The sequence below is a fragment of the Neodiprion fabricii genome, chromosome 3, assembly GCF_021155785.1.
Source record: "Neodiprion fabricii isolate iyNeoFabr1 chromosome 3, iyNeoFabr1.1, whole genome shotgun sequence".
Taxonomy (NCBI): Eukaryota; Metazoa; Arthropoda; class Insecta; order Hymenoptera; family Diprionidae; genus Neodiprion; species Neodiprion fabricii.
The window spans coordinates 7,075,855-7,099,854 of NC_060241.1; the positions used below are offsets into that span (position 1 = coordinate 7,075,855).

At 37.5% G+C, this 24,000-nt stretch overlaps 1 protein-coding gene across 1 annotated transcript; it reads right to left on the minus strand.

Moving 5' to 3' along the window:
* Positions 1 to 522: 522 nt before the first annotated feature.
* On the minus strand, positions 523 to 22,689 carry LOC124177875 (putative uncharacterized protein DDB_G0272516). The gene is made up of 3 exons (XM_046560777.1): positions 22,674 to 22,689; positions 8,570 to 8,572; positions 523 to 4,910 (listed from the first exon to the last, which is right to left on the minus strand). Exon 3 carries the CDS (start codon positions 4,052 to 4,054, stop codon positions 2,840 to 2,842), a length of 1,215 nt encoding a protein of 404 aa, XP_046416733.1. The 5' UTR covers positions 4,055 to 4,910; positions 8,570 to 8,572; positions 22,674 to 22,689; the 3' UTR covers positions 523 to 2,839.
* Between the last annotated feature and the right edge of the window lie 1,311 nt (positions 22,690 to 24,000).

Sequence of the window (24,000 nt, forward strand, 5' to 3'; positions counted from 1 at the left end):
TTGCATTTATTTATGATATTTTTCAATTCCTCATCTTTTATTTGCAATTGTTTTAAATTTTTCAGGTTTCTTATCAACGTTGGATTCATTTTAATAGTTTGAGATGCGATTTTGTTTAGTTCGAGTTCTACATTATCTACTAGCAGTTGGTTTATTTTTGCTATTAGTAACTTGTTACGTTCGTTTGTACTTTGTTTCCCGTTGATATTTCGGCTGAAAAAATCTGCCACCACATTATCTTTTCCTTTGCAATGCTTGACTGTGAATGTGTACTGTTGTAAGATTACAACCCATCGTGATAATCGTGGACTTAAAAACGGTGCTGTATTTATAAAAGTTAATGCTTTATGATCTGTTATTATTTCAAATGGACTTCCAATTAACCAAATTCTAAATTTATCTAATGCATACATTATTGCCAGTAATTCCTTTTCCGTAGTTGTGTAATTTAATTCTGCTTTCGACAAACATTTACTTATAAGTGAAATAATTTTATGGTTATCTTCCTCATCAATGTGGTACAAAATCGCACTTATTCCAAGATCGCTTGCGTCTGTTTGTACTCTACATATGACGCCAGGTAAATAGTGATTAAGGGTTACACAGTTTATAAAACTTTCCTTTATCTCTTTAAATGCTTTCGTATGTTTCTCTGTCCATCTAAACGGTGTATTGTCTGTTAATAAATCTCTCAAGGGCGTGACATAGTTCGAATATTTTATGCTAAACTGCCGGTAAAAGTTACACGCTCCTAAAAATCGTTGTAAAATCACTTTACTTGTTGGTACTGGAAATTCTCTAATCACCTTGATTTTGTCTGGGTTGGGACTAACTCCCTCAGGTGTTATAACGTATCCGAGAAATGCGATTGACTTCTTACAAAAAAGTGACTTATTTAGACGAAGTGTAAAATTGTGTTTCATTAAACGATCAAATATTAGGCTTAGGTGTTTCATATGAGAATCAAAATCAGTTGAGGTTATTAAAAGATCATCTATATAACAAGTCAGAAAGGAGGTAAATTCATTACCTAATGCCATATTTAGGGCACGTATGAATCCACTTCCTGCCGTCTTGAGACCAAATGGAATTCTGCAAAAATGGTATAAAGTGCCACCGTGTAAAAAAGCTGTATATTGACGTGAATTTCTCTCTAGCGGGATTTGCCAATATCCATGTGTTAGATCAGTAGATGTCATGTATTTTACACCATGATATTTTCTTAATAATTCATTTATTGGTGGTGGACATTCGTTATCAGACTCAATTATGTCATTTATATATCTGGCATCTAAACATAACCTCACTCCATTCTCCCTCTTTTGTACTATTCGCAATGGATTGCAGTATTGACTATTTGATCTTTCTATAATTCCTGCTTGAAGCATTTTCTTTATCTCTGCATCTACTGCTTCTCTAAGTTTAAATGGTACCGGGTATGATTTTTTAACGATTGGCTTGTCTTTTAGTAATTTGATAGAGTGTTCATAAATGTTTGTACATCCGGCTTTCTCTGAAAATAGTTTTTCATATTTAATTAGCAATTTTTCCAGCTCAACTTTTTGCTCTTCACTTGTACCCATAAGATTATTCGCGATCGACCGGACAGATTCGAAAAAGTTTTGATCATTTGTTTGAGATCTTGTTACTTGAATTTGTTCTATTAAAATTGATTCGATATTTTCATCCAATTTATCTTTAAAAAAATTGTGATCTTCCGATTCTACTGTTTTCTGGCAAACTAAATTCTTTTTGTAAAAATTATGGTCTTGTGATTCTATTGTTTCTGCGTTATTTTGTTCATGTTCGTTTACATTTTGAAATACAGATTCATTACATTTTATATTATTTTTTACACACATCAAATTTAGATTTTCTAATTCATTATTTCTCGGATTATCTCTTTGATCTACCGATGCAATTTTATCAAATTCACTTATTGCTACACATATATTTTCCTTATCTACTAAAATATTTTTATCAATTTCATCATTTTCTACAAAGATATATTTTAAATTTATTTCTGTTTCTTCATCAATTTTATTCTCTTCTACACAATCAGATTCATTGTCAATTTGCATCACATTTTCATGTGTTTCTGACATTTTATCATCATTATCACATTCAGGATCTTTAGTTGTGATATTTTCAAAAACTGTTTTTATATCTTCATCATCATTTTTATTTTCTTCATTATTATTCTCTTTCTTTGAATTCTTTTTAAATATTTCTTTACCTATTTTTTCATGTTCTTTTTCTGAATCTTCAGTTCTTAAAATTTTGATATATATTTTCGCGTTTTGTGCAAATGAGCTCAACCTTTCCGCAGGTTCCCGGTCGTATGAGAAAAGTGGTGGAGCTATTACTTTACCTTTAATACTAATTGTTTTCTGACCGTAATCTAAAACTACTTTATTAATATCAAGCCAATCGTTACCAAAAATCACACTACTAGACAGATGCGGTATAATTAAAAAAGCTGTTGTGATTTTCTGCGATCCTATATGAACATCAACCAAAATTTGTCGCTTAACCGCTGTGGGCTTTTTCCCAATTGCTGGTAAAACTACTACATTTGTAACTGGTAGTTCATTTAAACTATGATTACCTTTGAGAGATTTATATACTTTTTCAGACATACATGTTACTTGGCTTCCTGAATCAAATAAAGCTACCATTCGATAATTTAACACATTTATTACTACATTTGGACCATTCGATAAGTTTTGTTTTACTCTTTCAATTTTTTCTTCAGCATTACCAATTTCGTGCATTAAGTCCTCAACTAAATTTGCATAATCCCAACTCGATGTCGGACTTATACACATCGAGCTGTTTATTAGTTTAAATTTCTATTTGGACTGGTTTGTAAATTATTGGTGTTAGTTTGCATTTGAGTTTGTAATGACTGTATCTGATTATTGGTTCCTGAGAAATAAGGTGGTGGATAATTGACGTTTGGTAAATTCATTTGGTTGCTTGTTGATGCTTGAACTTGCGGTTGATATTGCCATGGTGATAAGTTTGTACCAAATTGAGGATTTTGATAAAAGTTGTTTGCAGCATTTGGATAATTTTGTTGCCTACTTGTATTATTTATCTGTTGCTGTTGTTTATGTTGAATTTGCATGTTGTTTACATTATTCACTTGATTGTTGTTACTTTGATTTTGATATTTGTGTTTATTATTGTTTCTTTCTTCATAATTTACATCTAATTGCGATAAAGCTTGTTCTATTATTTTTGTATCCGCCATATTCACAGTTGCTAGAGTATCACGAATTTTATATGGTAATTGTTGGATAATGGTATAGTTTATTTCGAACTGGTCTAGTTTCGGTAATAGGTATTTTGCTTCCTTAAGCTGTTTAAAAAAATATGTTTGAAGTGAACCATCCTGTTGATTATACCTTCTTGAACTCCACTTTGTTTTGACTTTAACTTGGATTGGAATGGAATAAAATTTATTTTTAAAGGCTTCTTTAAAATCATTATACGTGTTGATAGTTTCTTTACTCGCTTCCCACCATATTTTTGCTCTACCTGATAATTTACTTTCGACTATCGACAATTTACACTCTTCCTTCACACATTTTAACCTGAAATAATTTTCCAAATTTTCCAAATATTCAATAGGATTTATAACTTCTTCATCTGTAAACTCGGGAGCTTTGGCATCAATGTGACTTCGTTGCAAACTTACTATTAACTCACTCACCGATATTTGATCGTTATTGGTAACTGGTTGTTGAACTGGATTCTGTATCTGTTGAAGAGCCTGTCTTTGTTGTTCGTTCTGGAGCTTCAACAATGCGACTTCGTTTGCCAGCTGTGCGTTAGTTGCTTGTTGTGCCTGTAGCTGTTCAATCGTATTTCGTAAACCCGCGAAACTCGCCATTTCCTCCTTCAAACGCTCCAGTTCTCCCTCCATCTCGCCTGTATTATTTCGTATTTGACTATTGCCTGCTTTTGATATGTCAGGTTCTGACCTCCTTGGTTTATTTGTGATCCTTGACCTAGTTTTAACAGGTGTTCTTTTAATCGTTGGTGCCATGTACTTTTGAAATTCTTATATTTCTATTTATCGCGTAATATATGTTTCTTACAATTACTACCTAAGGTCAATCATACAAACATTCAACGACGAAGTTTCAAATTTAATCCTATGTTTACTTTCTTTATGTCTAAACTTTATGTTCGGGCGCCATTTTGTAACGGTTTTTTTTTTTGAGGTTCAACCGATACGTTTTGATTTTATGTTATATTAGAAATCTAGATATATTCAATAAACAAAATACATTAAATCAGGAGGAAACAATGTAGAACACAGATTTATTGAGTTTTGGTATAACCTTTTAAAAGAACAGGCAATCATAGAAAATCTCATTCACTCTTTCATTCACACGTTAAAATTACTCAATGCGATTACCGACGTTTTGTATATAATTATTCTGGTAAAATTTTTGTACCATATTAACGAAAGACTGGCTCTCTTTTCCTTTATGCTTCAAATTTAAAAATGATTCTAGTGAAAGAATGAATCTACTGACAAAGGACTCTAAATTATGGTGAGATTACAATAAAGTTAACAGACGAAGATATAAAATACTGACTTAAGAAGGCTATTACAGATTTGTGGCACAATCCACCTACAAATCAGTAATGAAACGATGACTTAGCTCGGAATATCTCTGATGAAGAGAGGTGGCCTAACGGCTCCGTAGATGATCATGGATGTTGAAGTTCTTGGATATTCCTTTTATAGAATCGGTCTTCACCGATTATACTGCGTGGTCGTTCGTCGATCAGATATTTGGATTTGTTCTTTAGGCTCCCAGGCTCCGAAAGATTGGGATTCCGTTGGGTTACACTTCTTGTATGAATCGTCGTCTCAATTTTTTTTTTTTTTACTTGTTTTGTTTTCCCAAAGGTTAACGAAATTATAAGAATGTGAATATGACAGGACTAGACTTTATATCGACCGTTCGCTTCGACCCCGGCTCGCAGAGAGAGAGAGTTACACTTATTTCACCGGATAGGTGATCTTGACCGACGTGACACCTAGAGTTAAGCGTTTGCCCTTTATTTTGAAACGTTGTATGTGCTTAAGGCGCGTACATACGAATTACTTTATATTCTATGTGACTCGCATGTAATATCGTTACAAGATGCACCGAGGGGTTAGATTGCTTTGGAGAGTTCTGTGAACCGAACTTCACGAGCCCTAATGAAACGTCAAGCGTTAGATAGAAAATCGGCAACTATTGGTATCGATATATATGATGAATAGAATGTCTAAGCGTGTGACATCTCACCAACATAATTTTCGCACACGTAACCCCGTCGTTCTTTTGTATTTTCATCACGTGGTATTATCGTGACGGAAATCTGTATGGTTATTTGGTGTTTTTGTTCCAGGGCTTGGAATTGGAAAAGTGGGGTGATCGTGAGTTGGAAGAAAAACGGAGATGAAGTTTCCCTTTAAGATACGACAACGGTAACGGAAGTAAACTCGGATACGAGAATTCTCTCTAAAATCTGAGATGCAAATAACGTAGCGTGATTGCCGAAATTACCATCCATCTCCATTCTCCGTACAACTTTGCGGTACGAAGCAAGGCAGCTCCGTCCTGTCAACACATCTCGTCCCCCATCAGTGCCACATTGTATATCGCAAACGCCAGTTCCCCTCACAATGGATTTCACCTATCTGTCGAAATCGAATTGCGCGTTTCGCCGTTTCTTGGAACTTATCTTATCGCTTCTACTGCTTGTGTGGATCTCCTCCTATGACATCATTCTGAAATCCCACTCTTGTCACCGACATCCTTTCGATCTTAACAATCCCACGAATGTATGGCCTTAGTCAATGAACGGATAAACTCATCGAGTGGAAATCCAAAAGTGATTCCTTGCTCTTTATATGAGGATAGTGCTTCGCTTCCATCTTGGGATGAGCAACATTTTTATCACCCGATCAGAATCGGTTTCGCCAGAGAGTTTTCAAAGCTTTCAGTGACCAATGACCGTACATGAGTCTTCGCTACAGCCAGTGTCCATCTGTCAGCCATTGCGTTCGCTAATCCGACATCCATCGCATCCTCGATTTCTTCTCTCGGACGTTTTCTTATCGGTTTTATCGAAGAAATCTTTCCTGCAACGGAAATTATTTCATTCCAGAATGCTGTGTACAGACGTGGCGATATTTCTTTCAACAGAGGAAAACTAAATCAAGTAAAGGTTCCTCGTAAGAAGAAATGCATGACACCTACTTCCAAACGATCGATGTTTATACATATATTGCACATAGAACTTTGATACTCGTTAAGTCAGCTGTGTTATTTCAGACCAATTTGCAGAGCTTGCAAGCAGTAATTGGATGGTAACTCTCCACGTTCGAAGTCGTTCAAACAAAATTAATTATTATTCATTCTTTTCATTCCAATTGGGTTCTTGTTGAGGAAAAAATGTCGGATACCAAAAACTTGATGTATTCATCAACCTTATAAATAATTTATTCAGCTTAAGATAAGAAATAAGCTTGCTCAGTGATGTAGCACCAACAACAACTCCACCTCGGATGGGAAAGTTCGAAACAAATTTCACGATTTTTACATTGAATATTTAAACGAATGAATGAAGATGCCAATAATCACTACATCGCCCCACGTAATAATCCATATCATAGAGTGCCGTATATCGAGTTCCATACATCAAACGATGGAAATTTAGTATTCCCCAGCAATATCAGAATGCAAGTGAAGGAGGCGATACATTGTAGCCGAGTGAGATATACCTGCTTTAATTAAGCCAAGTTTCGACTCGGAAGGTTGATACCGTGGTGGTTCAAGCATCTGGAGGAACGAAGGCGAAAAGCCATGTAGTAGTCCATTGTCACGCGAGCAGTGCGATATGACAGATGTTACCGCGAGTATTCAAAGGATTCTCAGAGCATCTCGGCGTCTAACCGAATTTGAATTTCAAATCAGACTTGAGGAACTGTAAAATTCCGTGCATTTTGATAAAGTAGGTACCTATCCATCCGGCCTCGTGCCGTTCTGCTCGTACCACGCCGTAGTGAGGCGCAGCAGTCTGCAGTGTACACAGCGAGGCGGAGGATCGCGGAGCCGCAGCAACGTTTGGCATTCTCTCGGGAGAGTGAGCAGCAACTTTGTTGTTTTCCAATACCCGCGTTCTATTTCTCCGGTGGATATTTAAATATTTATACCTCTCGGAGTCTCGTAAAATCATTGCTTGATTTTCATACACCAGTAGCTATATTATACCGACCTTCCTACTTTCATAGATCCTGCTTTTACCGCTGTTGCTGCAGGACCATAAATTCCATCATAGTTGAAATTTCACTCCCATTGTCTGCGAACTACCATTGTTAACGGATTTAGTGGTGGACGTGAAGAGAAAATTCTTCCAACTCCTCTTCTGCGTCAAGATCGATCCGCATACAAACTCTCAAACTATATTTTTTCTGACATACCGGGATATTACGTGAAAATGTTACGTGAGCGATTTGACACGGGGTAAATCTGTGTACATTTACCGTAACTCGCCTGCAGTTATGCTGTTCAGGGTACATTTCAACGAAATCTGCCTGCAGTTATGCAATTCAAGGCACATTTCAACGGAATCCGCCTGCAGTTATGCAATTCTGGGTATATTACAACGAAATCCGCCTGCAGTTGTGCAATTCAGAGTAAATTTGATCTAAATCCGCCTACATTTATGCAATTCGGGGTACGCTTCGCCAAAACCCGCCGGCATCATACAATTCAGGGTACAATTCACGGTAACTCTCTTGCGGTTACGCAATTCAGGGTACATATTATCGAAATCAGCCTGCATTTATGCAATTCAGGGAATACCTTTATAGAGACCCGCTTGCATTTAGACAATTTAGGGTACATTTTGAGTGAAGCCACCAGCAATTCAGGATATAATTTATCGAAATTGGCCTGCGATAATGCAATTCAGGATAGATTTTCACCAAATCCTGCAAGTATATTTCCGCAGTTGCAAGTATTCATTTTAGTGGCCGGTATTTATTTCACTGGTCACGATTGACCGATTCCTTAACTCGTTCTCTCCAGAATTGTGAACCATGGGACAAATGTTCATTAATAAAATATACCCTGAATTTTTAAAGTATGGGAAGATTTATCTTGCGTTATATTTCCTACGGAAAGTTTCGACGGAATAACCCGGTATACACGAATAAAGGCGTATACTGTACCTTGTATATTAGCGTGTATATAAGAATCCGTCGCACAGCCAGTTCGGGAGTATATATTGATATTGAGCGAGAGCTCGTTCAGCGTTATGAAAAATGTCAGCTGAAAATACATCCGGTGTACTCAGGCTCCTTCTTATTATAATATATACCGATATCACGCGGGCAATAAGAAAGTTCCTAGACACCAATGTATTCAAATTGGTTCTTCTTTCCATTTCAACTTTCAATTAGCATCCAGATCGGATTCGACTCAATCAGCTATATATTAAAATTTTAAATCCGCCGGACAAAGTCGATCCCTTGCAGACTAACTTCGCCTACTGTCTCGAAGTTGTACGCTCAACTCCATTTCACATTTACCAGAACATTTTATACGCCATGTAATTTATTACCGAGTAAACCTCGATTCGAGTAGCAACCGGTATTGCAATTCTCATTATGTATTCACCAAAAAAAAAAAAAATTAGGTGACTCAATCACAGGTTGCGACAATCAATTGTGCTTGCAATTATGATATGTATGATTGACGAATGTGACATTGAAAAAACTGTATTATTAAAAATATATTTGATTAGGTATTAACCACAAGTTCTGGATTTAATTATTGAATACAGTCGCTGAAAATTCTTGACTTTTACACCACAAGTGTGTTGTTTGCGAGGCGATCGTAGCGGGAGCAATTAAATCTTGAATCGATCACAGCGAGAGGCCGAAAAACGCAGGCATTCAATTCTCTATCCAAGTCGATTTTGTGGCGAGCTTACGAAGCCAATGCCTGCGGGGAGTTGAAAAGTATCGAGTCTCACATTCCGCTCTTGTCTGCTGTGTCGTTTTGAACGAGTTCATCGGTTTCTCCACAGCTTTAAAGTGCCGCTGCACGTTTATTCAAGTCCTGATACTCCCAGCTGCAAGCTCAGCCTGTATAGTTTCTACTAAAATTTTGACGAGCACGGAAAGTTGTTGGAAAACAGAAACGTATCTGAGCTTTTGACAAGCCAAAACTTTGACAAAATTATTTCCGCGAAAATCAGGTATTGCGCTGAATTTTTCATTTCTTCTGAAACCCTTACGGAAAAGAGTTGCTGATAAATTGAACGCATGCTAGCGCGGGAATTATCGTGCAAATGTACAAGTTATTCAAACCTCGTCTCAAATATTTCTTCCTTTCTTTTTTCACAAATTTTCCCCTGCTGTCAAATTAATTGAGTTGCAGTAAAAAGTTGTAACTCGATTGCCGCCTAAGTTTTGACTCGGAAATGGTAAACCTGCAGCTCAGTTGCACTTTCTGTTAACTTGTAGGAATCGTCCATATTTGTAGCTTAAGTGAAATGATTCGGAGGTGTTTTTTTAATCCAAACAAATTCTAAATTTTGTCACCTCTCGTCGCATGTATCGACGCAGTTTTTCTGCAGAGAACAAATTTCTTATACTTTCACTACTTCGTGCGGTGGTGGAATGTCAACATCTTACTCCGATGTAACGTCTAAGCCGTAACAAATATTTACACCTGTTTGAGAGGTTTCTGAAAGCCATTCGCCGAATTGCTTCGGTATAACGTGAGTGTTCATGTTTTTGAAAGGTTTAGGCGTGCTTTGGAATTCTGAGTTCCCAAACATAAGTGAAACCTTGAGCATGTTTTATGGAAAATGAAAATAAAGGCTTGGATGTCATTTCACTTTAGCACAAATATACCGTTCTATTGTCCATCACGAGTCATTCAATATTTTTTAATTACCGATTTGGTGTTTTATGATTTTCCTTCATTCAGTGATCACCGGGAAACATTTTCAAATACACATTCAAATGAAAAATAATGCTATCTTCAATTATGTTACATCGATTATTCTTACTCTTCATCTTCTTTGGTACCTAAATTTTATCTGTCCTAATTATGTGCAGCGAGGCAAATTTATATTCAAAGGAACGAAACAGTTTTGTGGAACTACAAGAATCGCACGAGACAAAGGAATAATTTTTATCGTAAAACAAACCGTTTCTCAATGCCAATAGAGACGCGGCGAGTTAAAGCGGCTGAAAATTTACGCTTGACAACGGTACAAGTTTTACGGTAACAGCTTCCTTCAACGCCCGGTTAATTAACGATTGTTAGTCCACAGTTACGGAAACGAGTTTCTTTTTAGGGTGATTAGCGAGCGCAAAATCGTGCAAAAGGTAGGAAAATATCCTTGACGTTGGCCCATTAGCCAAAGCCAGTATATACATACATGTTATAAGCTAGCGTAAGTACAAAACCGTCGTCCCGACTTTCCCACTCGGAGCAAAACTTGTAACTCGCCTCTGTCTACGCAGCGCATGTTTAACGACGCAAACTTGACGCTTTCTCAGTTATTAGCTGGCTGCCGTTGACGGGTTCGCTTTTTATTCTCATTCTTCTCATTCTTTATCCCGATTATCTTTGAACCTCTGTTTCTCTCCACCGTAGCACAAACCCTCCGCCGTTGTTTTTGATTCTAGTCACGAGTAGAGTTTACGCGACGTCTCCATTGTGCCTTCCCGGGTCAGTAATGAAGACACGGAACCGAGGGTCGAGGGAAGAAGGAAGAGGACCAACCCATGAATGATTGCCGCTCGATCCTCGAGAGCTTTTCGTTCCGGGCCTGGGTAAGGGGGGGAGGGAGGGTGAAATTCCAGCGTGGGTAGGGGTCGGTTTTTCGAGAGACGAGAAGCGGCGAGCCTGGCAAACTGCATCTGACTGCGCTGTCGGCTTTTCTTACATCGCCACGGCTTACGCAAGCTACGCTCCTCAATGTCTTAGCTCCGAATGGCCGTATTCTTCCCCGTCCTCGGACGATGGATCATTTTTTTATTACACGAGTTACTCGAAACGGTGCCAGCGTCTCGCCCTCCACCCCGCCACGTACCTTCGGAGGATTAATGACACGGACGATGGGGGGAAATTTGTTATCTTCACTCTTGAAAGCTCGCTTTTGTAATATTATTTATACCATATATGTACGTATACTTTGGCCGCTGGAGTGCTTGATATTGTAATAAGAAGTGACTCGAGTCGGATAGAACCAGTCACTCGAGAATACGTGAACTTTTTACTACCAGCTTCGTTTTCTCGCAATTCTCTGTGCAGCTGTATTCTTAGTTCATCGAATACCTTCTCGCATTTTCTATCGGGCATTAGAATTCCAGTTCTGTACCATATATATGATACTGAGGCAGAATCTTCTACCGTAAGCATTAAAACTTTCTCAGTTGTAAACCTCTAGAAAACGATAGATACGTATTTCACATTTCACAATATAGGGGCAAGGAATTTCGCGCGCGCTTCTCATAATCCTGAAACATTAATGTCATATTGTTTGCGGTATCTCAGAATATCATCTGAGCGAACATGTATGTACAAGTTGTTTCCGAGTAAATGCCACAGCATGTTGGGTTGCCTACCACTAAAGGGCACGAATATCGGTAATGCAGACCTACAGAGTTATCGGCAGTGAGCTTTCTACTGATAACTCGGTAGGTCTGCTTTAACGACATTTGTGCCTCTCAGCGGTAGGCACTTTAACACAACCGAAAACGGTCTGTACACCTTATACTACGACATACGTATACCTACGTATATATTGTACAAGACTTATGTCAAAGTGAAGCGTCGCTGAAACATTCCGCATCAATATTACGAATACCTTTATAGACACTTTGAAGTTGTTATTCGATGTATGAAGTACCTCAAATAAATTTCTCATATTCGAGTTGATGAAAGTTTGAAGGTTCAGCTTCAATGATACCAAATTTCCGCCAGTCACACGAGAAATGAAAATGAAATATAACGTCAAATTTCGAAGTTTCTATTACATAATACATAATTTCATGTCAATTTAATAGAAAATTGGAGGATCTGCGTAATTTTGGGCAATCGAAGAATCTTGATGCGGTCGTTTCTTATTAATTTACAATCAAGTTAACAAATATTTTCTATTTTTTCATTATGTTAAAAAATATGGCAAAAACCGTACAACATATTTATTATAATGGGGATCTAGTGATAAAGCGCGATGAAATCCTGAAATTGAATATCTTATACTTGAATCGCGGTGAATTCAATCATGCACTATGTTTAAATTGGTGCTGGAATAATTTCTTCGTTGTGTGATTCGAAGGCGGAAGTGGATTCTTTTTCATCTGAAATAACTTGCCCTCAACCATATGTATGTGTATATATATGTATACAAAACCGTTGTTCAAGGAGAAAAGCTCCTTTGCTCTGCATTCATCGAGTTGATCCGCGCCTCTCATTTCGTGAAAATATATTTCCTACTACTTTGCTATGCATTAAGCTCCCTCAAAGCAGACCAGAAGGCTCCTATCCCAAAGCATTTGGAAGTTATTAAGATTGCACAAGAAATAAATGATGGTAAGAAAATTGGTGTATCGATTCTCAGTGACTCCCAGAGAAAATTTTTTCAGGCAACTCTATCCAGGAACAAAATAAACCGGGAAAATTTATCTTTTCTCACGCGTGGTGTTTTCTCGGTATTGCAACAGCTTTTCGGCCGAATTTCCTAGTACATCATAAAGTCAGCCGTTTCTTAGAGACATATAACTGTACTTGAATTTTTATCGTTTCATATTTTACGGTTTCAGTTATTTTATTTGGGATTTATTGCCTGCTGATCAGTTTTTCATAGCGTAAGAAACTGGTATTAATTCGGTGCTATCAGAGATAGAAGAATAGAAAATGTCAGAACTTGATGAAAAATATTTTGGGATTGCGTTGAAATCCAAAAGTTTTTTGGATTGATAATTTTTGCCCAATTTTTTGACTTTGCATGTATCATTTTTCAGTCTTTATATGCGATTCATTCCGTAAAGATTCCTTTGAATCGGGAAAGTTTTTAAATTTTCAGAGGTTTTAGGTATGCATTTCTCACATCGTTTAGAGTAAATTCACCTAAATCAAATCCTTCTTTAAACGTATCGGGATGATTCACTGACAATGAGTACAATCTTAATAAAGTATAAAAAGCTGAAAATTCATCGCGCGCAAGATTTCTCACGTAATATTTGTAGAATAGCTTACGGATTTTTCTGGTATAATCTACTTGCAAATGCCCACAAATTGTTATAAGATGTTTTCAACAGCTTCATTTTGAAAGCAAATACATCATTTCCAAGAATAGTGGTGAAAAATGAGCCGTCTCTCAACATAAAATTTCAAGTATCTTTCTAGTATTTCCCCAGGTGATAATTTGGGCAATTCAGTTCGTTATAACATATCTTTGAATAGACATTTTTCATCTCGTATTATAATGAGCTTTTATGACTATTCTTATGTCACAAATGCAATGTAATAATAATTACGAGATGTCATGGAATGCCCCATATGTAACGTATATTACTGAAAATATTGTGTGCAAGAGGAAATTGAAAAGCGGTGGTAGACGCGCCGTGTATCCCAAAAGGCTATCATTATCCCCAATAAATAAAATTATTTTCAAATCAGCCAACACCCGACTCGGTCCAATCTCGCAACAAAAAATTTGATAAAAAATGATCGATTCTCGGCCAAGCAGCTTCCTCAACACGAACGAATCGACGATGGCTGGAGGAGCAGGCGACTTCAGATGTGAACTTAAGCGGTAACCACAAGAGCTTTCAGAGCGAGAATCGCGGTTTCTACGTACGGTTAAACTGCGAGATAAGACGATGTCTGCGGCTTTTGCTTGGGTCTGAAATAGAGTGGCGATATGCGCGTTCCGGGCCAGCAGCAGGAGGTCAGACCGCCCTGAAGATGACGGATCGCCCCTGATTATACCGCGCAATTTATCTCCCCCTTCCGTTTGCCACATCGGTGGGGCTTCTATCCCGCAGGAACGATGGGGAGTTTCTAGCGTTATCTACCCTTCGCACTTAGGTAATTATCCAGAATAAATAATCTTGTCAAACGAAATGCTGCTGCTGCCGCTGCTTGGCGGTCGCCGTCTTCTTTGGAAAGGGTTTGTAGGTCGGTGCTAATGCTGACCTCTGTAATGCCCACTTTGATATATACCTTCGCCACTTGACCTCCGGGCCGGGCGTCACGATCTCGATATGTTAACTCCGGGGCGATAAGTAAACGTTGGAAAATTATGAATAATAGTAATTGCCCCGTTCGTGCGGCTGATTGCTCGGCTGGCGTGCGAGACCGTTTCTTATACCCGTCGCACGTTCAACTTTGCTCTGACAATATGATTATACAAAACGTACATATTTGTTCGTTAAATTTCATCCACCTCCGGTTAGATTTTCACTCAGGCCAGCGGAAACATCTCGATAATTTTTGTCGATGTTGAAAAACGAAACGCCGCCCATCGTCTCGTAGTGGTTCTGGATAAATCGCACACTGCTTTTCCGAAAATCACCTTCAACATTTTAAAACCAAGCTTTAACCTATCGGATCGTCTTGTATGATATCTTATCCGAACCGGTTCCAAATGGCTGCTGTTTCAGTGCATATTTTATCCCAAGGATCGGACCGCGTTTAACGCTACCGGAGTACTTTGATGCCCAGACTAATCCATCCATCGAGGTAATGGAGACTCTAAGTGCACTTTGGGCTTGTTACTTGCTCCGCTGGACGAAAGACGCCTGCCGTCATGGAAATATAATTCACTACCTCTTGACGATCGTCAGAAATTTCTCTTCATGGTATTCGAAGCTCGCGTCTTTGAGATTCCTGGATTAACGCATCGTTGATCACTCGAGCAGAGAATCAACTTCTGGGGTTACATTTTTCAACGTGTCAATCTTGCGCATAGATGCGGTAATTACTTGGATCCGTGTTTTATAATGTCTCAAATCTTGACAGCTTTCTTGTAGTTCGTACTCTCCTGATCCAAGGAGTGTAGAAGTGATCAATGTAACATTTAATTATTCTTACTTAAATGTGCTTTTTGACCTAGTCGATAACCATTTTTCTTTCTTGAACATATCTGATAAATGCACGCATTTTATTTAAGAAAAGTGCCTTTAGGTTCGACTTGAGTTGTAATAATATTACTGCCCTTATTTTTCTACTTCTCAAAATTTCTCCTCATTCTGCAAACTTAATGTATACCAAAGACGTAAGCTCACTTGCTTATAACGTATATCATAAGGAAACGTGTCAACATGCTTCTGAACTTTTGGTTGTAAAGGAGTTTTCAAATAACAGCACAACTCTCGGCCTGTGAATCACTCAGCAATTCCTTTCTCCCAAATCTTGTCAGCAAATTTTGCAATTATCATTATTTTTGCGACTGACACTCTGTAACTTGATCCAAAAGAAATTGTGGACGGTATATTTTGAAAAATATTATTCTAAAATTGAGCGGGAAACATTCGTGGCGTATGTTTAATAGTTAAATAGATTGAAAGCTCCTTTAGACGACAAGTTGACCCATGACTTAATAACGCTCTTTGCGTTATGCACCTTGTATGACTAGCGAGACGGAGATGTTTGCGTAGGAGAAACTTGAGGGTTGATTTTAGCGAAGCCGAAAATATATGTTGCTGAGTTCAGCTGAGCATCGAATCGTAAGTCAAATTCGAAACTGCATATTTGGTGAGCAAACGGGAGTCTCTTGTACAAGTATCGCGCAGACTGTATCATCCGAAATTCTACATCCTTCACGGCAAGGTTGAAGTTTCATCCATGTGAACGATAAGTAGAGCCGAGCGGAGTGTGTCAGATAAATGAAACCAATTCACCCGCGTTTCAGACAAAAAAAAAAATAAGAAGAGTAAAGCGATCATGCCAGCCAAGTGAAAATTGGCAATACCTTATCATCTGAACTTCTCAAAGAAGCTAAGATTTTGTTTTACACACAATTGAGTGTAATTCCAAGTAATTAACCGATGTGTTCGTAGATGATTTTTGAGTGAAAAAAATTATTCGACTCTGGTTGTGTGAAAAGAGAAAACAGTGAAAAAGAAAAACAAATCTTCGCAAATATTCAAGAATTAAATCATTTTCCAACTGTAAAATATTTCATTGTTCAGTTTATAGTGGCATCGTAATTCGTTTTTATACGTGTGATTATTATGACGTCAACGGTTGAAAAAAAAAAAAAAAATAAATAAAAAATAAAACAAACTCATCGTTAATCAAAGTAAAAATAAAAGCACATACACTTACACACACAAATTGTTCAAGAAATAAAATTATCTACGATTAGACTGTGGTAGTTTTTACACGATGTAGATAACAATTCGAAAATTTTCTTTATACGGTACGTTCTTCAAAAATACATCAATGACAAAATGAATAATAAAAAAACAAAAAAAGAAAGAAATTCTTTTTTTTTACACACCTACAAAGAGTCTGCGTAAAGTTATTGATTAGAGGAGCATTTTGACCATTTGATACGACAGCATTGTTCAATTCCAAAGCTTGTAGGTAAATTATGTTTTATTTCATTTCTCGTCCTTTCAAATCTACTTTTTTATCCTAGCATTTTTTCGGCTCGAGCGAAATACGAGTGTAGTAAGAAAACCGTATTGTCTGAACAATAAAATCACAAAAATTAAAGACCACGGAAATTGAACGATAATTTATTATTTTTGTATTCGATTTAATGACGAATAGAATGTTTTAGTTTCAAACTAAAAGTTTGCAAACAATTTTTGCAGCAAGTTTGTTCCTCTCTTGGCCCCGAGACCAGTTCCTGACACATAATTTATTTGAGAATGGTTTAAAAACAGAATATGTGATAAAAACATATTTAAAACGTGAATTGCTTATGCTAATAAGCGATTTGAAAATATTCGGTTACCTGAGAGATAAAACGTTGCTTTATTGAATGAAATTCCTCAGGAAATTATTTAATTAACGTTGGTAATTCAAGAAGACAATTGACTTCTTAATCTATTCCATGATTTGCAGTCCCAAGAACATCTTGAATACACAAATTGATTTCCAAAAGGAGTAAGCATTTTAGAACTGATTTTTCGTTAAAGTTGAACGTACATTTTCGCGCACAAAGTTACATGAATATTGAAAGAGTAAAAGGTACACAGTACTGCAAATGCGTCGCATGCATCACGTGCTTTTCCAGGCCACGGTGAAAACTGAATGTGAAACCCGTTTCGATCATGTCTATAAATCTTCGGAAACTATGTCTGACTGTCAAAGCCCCTCGCGACATTCTCATGACGCGTCAATTTCCGGGTCTAACTGAATTTTGTTCTTTCGATCCTGGGTTTCGACTCCGGCCTCGTGGAGTTTTCACAGTTTATAGGCCCATTGATACGGCCGCGGATCAGAAGAGTCATAAATTTTGTCACGCCGACTTGGAAAGGGTGATAAATTTTCACCCGTCGTGGATAAATCATTATTAGTCAAAGTCAGTCCCTGTACCATGAATGTGGTAAAATATATAAGATTCCGTCTCACGAGGACTGAGTTTTTTTCTCAGTTCTACCGAAAAATCTGTTCGGAACTCTGTTTCGGTTCGTTCGACGATTCACCGATTATTTAGTCGAACCGTAAAACGAAATGAAAATAACTCGAAGACTGTTGAAAAATTTTACACTTTCGCGCTTTTTTTCTCATCCTGACGCTCTCGTACGAAATGTTATTCGGATTGAGCGACGATTCTGCCGGATCTCTGATACTGTTCGAGAGAGTTTTTGTCTTACGTGACTGTTGAATTTTCTCCCTTCATGTTTTAATCATTTATTTATGAACATAAATTTTAACCAACCTGAATTTCATGAATTGTTGATTGCTACAGTCCTAAATTCACAAATGTTTCGGCTACGAAATTTAATTACGACGAAGTTTGTAAAAGATTTCAATTAATTAAGAAAAAATTTTGTTCCAACGATTTTCCAAGAAATCATTCACCGCGGTTAAAATATTGTTCCCAAAATATAATTGGAATCAAGATAAGTCTGTACATTAAAAAACCGACGATTCACAATTATGATAATTTTGAATTTCTTGTTTAGATTCGCGGATTTTAAATTTTTCGCAATTAAGCGAAATTAAATTTTAATACGAGTCTAATTTTTTTTTAACACGTGGCTTATCATTCGTGTAACATTTTTGGTCTGATATATGGTTGCTGTTACTGCAAACGGGCGCAAAATTAAAGAAGTTGGTTGGTCAAAAATCGATACATTTTACCAATTTTAATACCATGCCCGATAGTCGAACTAACACAATTTTTTTTTTTTACGAGCAGTCAATTTAATATCAGTAAAAAAGAAAAGTTGCAGTGAATTCATAAAAAAAATTGTCTTACGATTCAAACGAGCGATTATGGAGTGGAATCGAATGGATTTTCTAAAATTTCAACCGTTTTGAACCAATGTATTTAAAACCAAGGAACTCGCAGTCCCAGCTTAAGTTCACAATTCTAGTACAATTTTCTATTCTCGAATTTTGAAAAAAAACTTCGTAGCTTACGAATTTAGAAAATAATTTCACAATAGCTAATTAATGTACGAATATTTCGTAATAAAATGAATAAAACGTATCCGGTTTACTGATCAACAAAAATTCACTTTCTGTGCGTAACATAAAAACTTTTAACTGATTATAATAGGAACAAGGTTCCGTACAATAGAATTGATATTAGGATATTTTAGATACGAATATTTTTGTTGTAATATGATTTTTTATGATGATTTTATGCGACGCTGGCATCCGACAAACATTCAAGCACTATGAATTCAGTCGTATTTTTCAAACTTGATTTTCTCGGACACGGCTGTCTGTCTGGAGTTTCTGTTTTGAACAATTGAAGTTCGAGTCACGGCCGACATGTGACGCAAGTGTCATTGAATTTGGCAGCAGACAGATCTAAGTCTCCCATTGTAAACAACAAAATACCATGAATCAAAAAAGGTAAGTCGAAACGATAAGCATTCAATTTTACTCGTAGTAGCTAAACTAACAAAAAAACTAGACTTGGTCGAATCAATATAAATATGGTTTTACAAAGAGGGTAGCTACGTATTCAAAAATTAACAATCACCTTCCTTGTTATAAAATTTTATTCACCAGTGTTTTGGTCAAGTAACTTCGTTGATGTGTTACTAGAAGATTGTTGTCGAAAAGATGAATTTGGCGCGCAAATTTTTAGTTTCGTTTACCGCTCGGTCCTTGACTATTTTCATTTTTTACCACAATCGAAAAATATTGTTCTAGGTACAAAATGAAAATTAGTTTTCTAGCTGTTACCGGAAAGTCTGGCATCCGTTACCATTCTTTCTCATTACGATCACAGTTACTATATTTTCTCGCAACTGTTGCGAAAATTTAATGCTTGTGCAAGAATAAATTGACGTTAAAGTCTCATTTAACTAAAAGAGTAGAGTAAGCCTCAGAAACTAATTTTACGTTGCAATTACCAAAAAAGGATCGACAGTAGCGCAAAATCGTAACGCGTGCCTCGTTTTCGCAATTCCAACAATATACAAACAATTCTTTTAACGATACCTGTTTTATTGAAGTGTGCGATGGGTTGGATGGGGGGACCGAGTATCGCTCGTCTCATGGTTCGAGGTGAGGGTCGCGGTATCGACTGAAGCAGGAAAGCGACGGGAAGTCAAGACGGAAGATCGCAGCCGAAAGGTCTGCCAGGGTGGCGGTGTAAGCGGGCGACCCCTATTTGTCCGAAAGCCAATTTCGAGTAGGAAAAAGCTTTTTCGCTCGGCTATTTCCTATAATAGATGAGTCCGAGGCCGATACCATCCGAAAAACTCATAAATAGGTCCAACCGCAATTTCGTGTACCAACCCCGCGACATATCATCGTTGCAATCGATGCAGCCGACGGACGGAGGGCGGGGAGAATTTGACACATGTCGTCAGAGCGCCCGCGATCAGACCCCATATTTTTACCTTACTCTACCAACTTTTAGCGCTGCGACGCGTTAAAGTGAACGGAAAAAACCGCCTCGCTGCCCTCGGATAAAATTTATCATCGTTATTTACGGATTATTGATGCCGCTTCCTGTATCGACAGGGAATTTTGTCACCGAATCGTTATTGAAACATAACGTAGTTCGATGCCTCGATTAAGGGACCTTTTTTTTTTCAACCCTCGCAATTCCCATCTGTACAGGTTTTTTTTCTTTTTTTTTTCACACGGAAGTGCGAGGCTAAAAGTTACGATTTTAAAAAAGCGTCAAAAGTTACTGGGAAAAATGTTTGCAATTCTTTTTACTGTTTATTAATACTTTGTCGAATTCATTTTATTTTTGATCTTTACGCTGATTCATGATTAATTCCCATACGTTTTTCATACACGGTGAGCCGGAAAAAGGAATTTCTTAGCCCTTGAATTGTTTCTGCCTTGGGGATAAGTTGTTCCTAATAGATAAGGATTCGTTTCAAAATTAATATTTTCTATTACCGATCAAGTAAAACGCATGAGTTTTGTTCAGTTGAATTATCGAAAGATAAGTTCAAACATATTTTATTTAGAAGAAATAAAAAATTAATAAATAAATAAATGAAAAAAAAAAACAAACAGCACAATACAATCAATTGTTAGGCAATAATCTTCGCCAATTACTAAGTCAGCAAGGATAAAAATTCTGTTTTCCAATATTTATGTTGACAAGATCAATCATAAACCGTCATCGATCCTAAACCTATTTTAAATCACCAGCTTTTTAGGACAAGTATGAAAAATTGCACGAAATCGTCACACTACTCGTCAGAATTACAATTTGAGCTAACATACAATGGCTTGTTTGTATGTTTTGTAAATTTTTTACGAACCGAGTTCTTGCACAGCAAACGTTGAATCCACCTTTCTTCAAGATACCATTTTCCGTTTATCCATTAAAATAAGCAAATAAGCGCAATTTTATTATGTTCTTGAATGTTTATCGATTCGCAAATACGAAACAACAAGGGGCACCAACGTCAGAGCAGACCGAAATATAACGATACAAAAATATTTAGTAATACACAACCGACAACAAAGTACGCTATTGTTTTCTCTTTTTGTCTAGGAGTTTCAATTGTCGGAAAAACTTAGCCCCAAAATTTCTAGACTCTGTCGCCCCTGCATAAATTTCAGAAGATTATCGATTCGTTGATTATATCTCATGACCAACATTTTTTCTTCAAAGTTTGTTGAAGTAAATTTTACACAAGATTGAAATATTCTCGCGGAATTAGCATTTAACTCTGGTTTGTTTTGAAGATGAAAATTATCTGCCACAAAAATTTTTATCGTCAGTATTAAATTTTCAGCAGACGAAACAAAACCATACCATAAAAATAAGAAACAACAATTTTTGTCGAAATCAAAATCATGCAAATCAATGAATGGCGCAAAAAAATTAATTTATACATGATGCGAATTTTTTCTAACTCGCTATAACAAAATTCAACGGTAATTTATTTATTATTTGATTGATATGATTTGAGATGGCGGTGTGCGGAATGAGAAATAGAGGCCAAGATTAAAACTCAATCCGGAAGCTGCATGTTTGCGCTGCACTTTTCACCTTATCTGGATATCCAAACAAGCCCGTAAGAGCATGTTTCAAAGAAGTTACATATTAGAGATCAACGAGAAACTCAAATATTTATCTCCACCTCGCCCTCCAGGGATTCCTAGCTTTTGCCGGAAGCGAAGCTCATGCTGCCAAGCCAAGCAAGATTTCGCTACAAGCTATTTCAACAGGCTGTGCTCTTACAGTCGCCATTGAGAATTCATGTTGATCGGTGCTCTCCGAGAGCAATCATTCGCTTCTGTGGGCTTATTCCGTGACCTTTTCACGCGAGTGGAAAAATCGTTTTTCCGGCCAAACTCGTGAGAATTAAAAAAGTCAGCATTGCCGAAGGTTTGACGATTCTCCGTACCGTATATTTTTGGCTTGTTGATGATTTTCCGAATAGCCCGAACGCGGTAAAACGAGAGAAAAAAGTAACCAGGAAAATATGTAGTGAGAACATTTTCAGGAAGTGACCAGGCGAGTGCGAATTTCTTTGGGAACTCTTTTGTACAGCCGCCGCTGAGACTGCGAAACCGAAAACTTTTTAAAGCTGGTCGGTGCCGAGGATTTTTATTTTATTCATGACTCTCGATCTTGTCAATATCGAGAATCGCGTTGGAGGTAAACTTTGTCAGACACGATTTACACAAGTTTTACCGTCAACAACTTCTTACCCCGAAGTTTGCAAGCTCGAGTCTCTACTACTTGAAGTCGGCCAGCACCCGATCTCCAATAACGAATAGAAATATCTGGTCTACCTTTTTTACCAATACTCGAACGAAACTTCGCTCCAAAAGAGTCGATTGCGCGATTCTAATCTCGCAGCAGACTTCTTTAACAATATCCTGCGAATTTCCCCGTTCGTTTACATTTGCCATTTCGTTACCTCCGTCGACTCGAAACCCGTTCGGTTCACGAAAATTTCACTCATAAGGTCACGTAGTACTCTTACCCTTACCGACCGAGCGAACTCCACCTTTTTTTTTTCCTATATCAAATAAGCAGCCGAACGGCAAAGATTGAAATTTCGACGGTGAATCATTCTTTCGTAGCGGAATTCAGGAAAGTTACTAATATTCCAAAAACCGGGGCGCTTTTTGGCTTCTGAAATGCGGGAAATTAGGGAATAGAAACACGTGTCAAAAAGCATGATATACGAGGATATGAGTAACTTTTCTGAATTCCGCTACGAAAGAGCGACGCGATGTCGAAATTTGAACTCTATCCGTTGGTGTTTTTTTTTTTCTTAATATATGAAGAAAAAGGGCGAGTCTGCTCGGTCGGTAAGGGTAGGAGCACTACATGCCGCTAAGCCTTCTTTACCAATGAGAGCCCGATTATTCCTGCAGTACAAGTGGCTCCGATAAATCCATAGGGCGCAAAGCTCCTCGGAGTCTCTTGAGGCGGGGTTATGATATCGCGGAATTCGTCTCCGCATCATGTAACGACTAATGATCGAGCTATTGTGTTGATCCCTGGCTGCGGATGGTTCGAATTATAATAGCATTCGATCGGTGATACATTGTTGAGGCTCAACATGCCCGACCGATGAACGTACGGCCGTATATACTGCCAATGAATCATCTCATTTGCGTATGTATACCCAATTCCCTAATGGCAGCACCGCGACGGGACGCGTCTATTGCGAGATGTGCGCGAAATTGTCGAACCGTATGTTCCATTTATATAAATTGAACTATAACCCGCGGCGTATTCTCGTCGATTATGATTTGAAAAATAAATCAATCATTTTAACGAGTAATGAATTCCGAAATCGTTGCGGGGCTTAACAGATCTCAAAGCCTCTTTTCCACCGTCTTCCGGATTCTCAAATCTGAAACCTCAACCCTTGGGCCGACTATAAATCCCGTAAACCGAGTACGAATTCCACAGCTGACTGGAAGCAGGATTTAACAAGATTTAATGAAACTGTTTTGTGAATTCGGATGGAAATTAGGGAGGATTGATTTAGGTAAAGGGTTTGATAAAGGGGACTTCGTGTCAGTTTTAAAATATACGGCAATTGTAGAAAACTGGGATCGTGGCATGGAAGATAAATTATCCGAGACTATTGTTTTCGAATTTGGAGTAAATCGGTTGAACCGTTTTTTAAAAAATTGTCTCGGAGAGCGCAATGGCGGACGTTATTGTCAAAAACAATGCTTTCTGCGGATTAATTTTGATGTAAAAAATATGTGAACGAAGTTCGATCTGCACGCTTTGAAATAAAACAATCCGCAATCGAATCTAGTGATCGCTCGTCGAGATATTAATTCCAAAACTTTCACTCACCTTTCC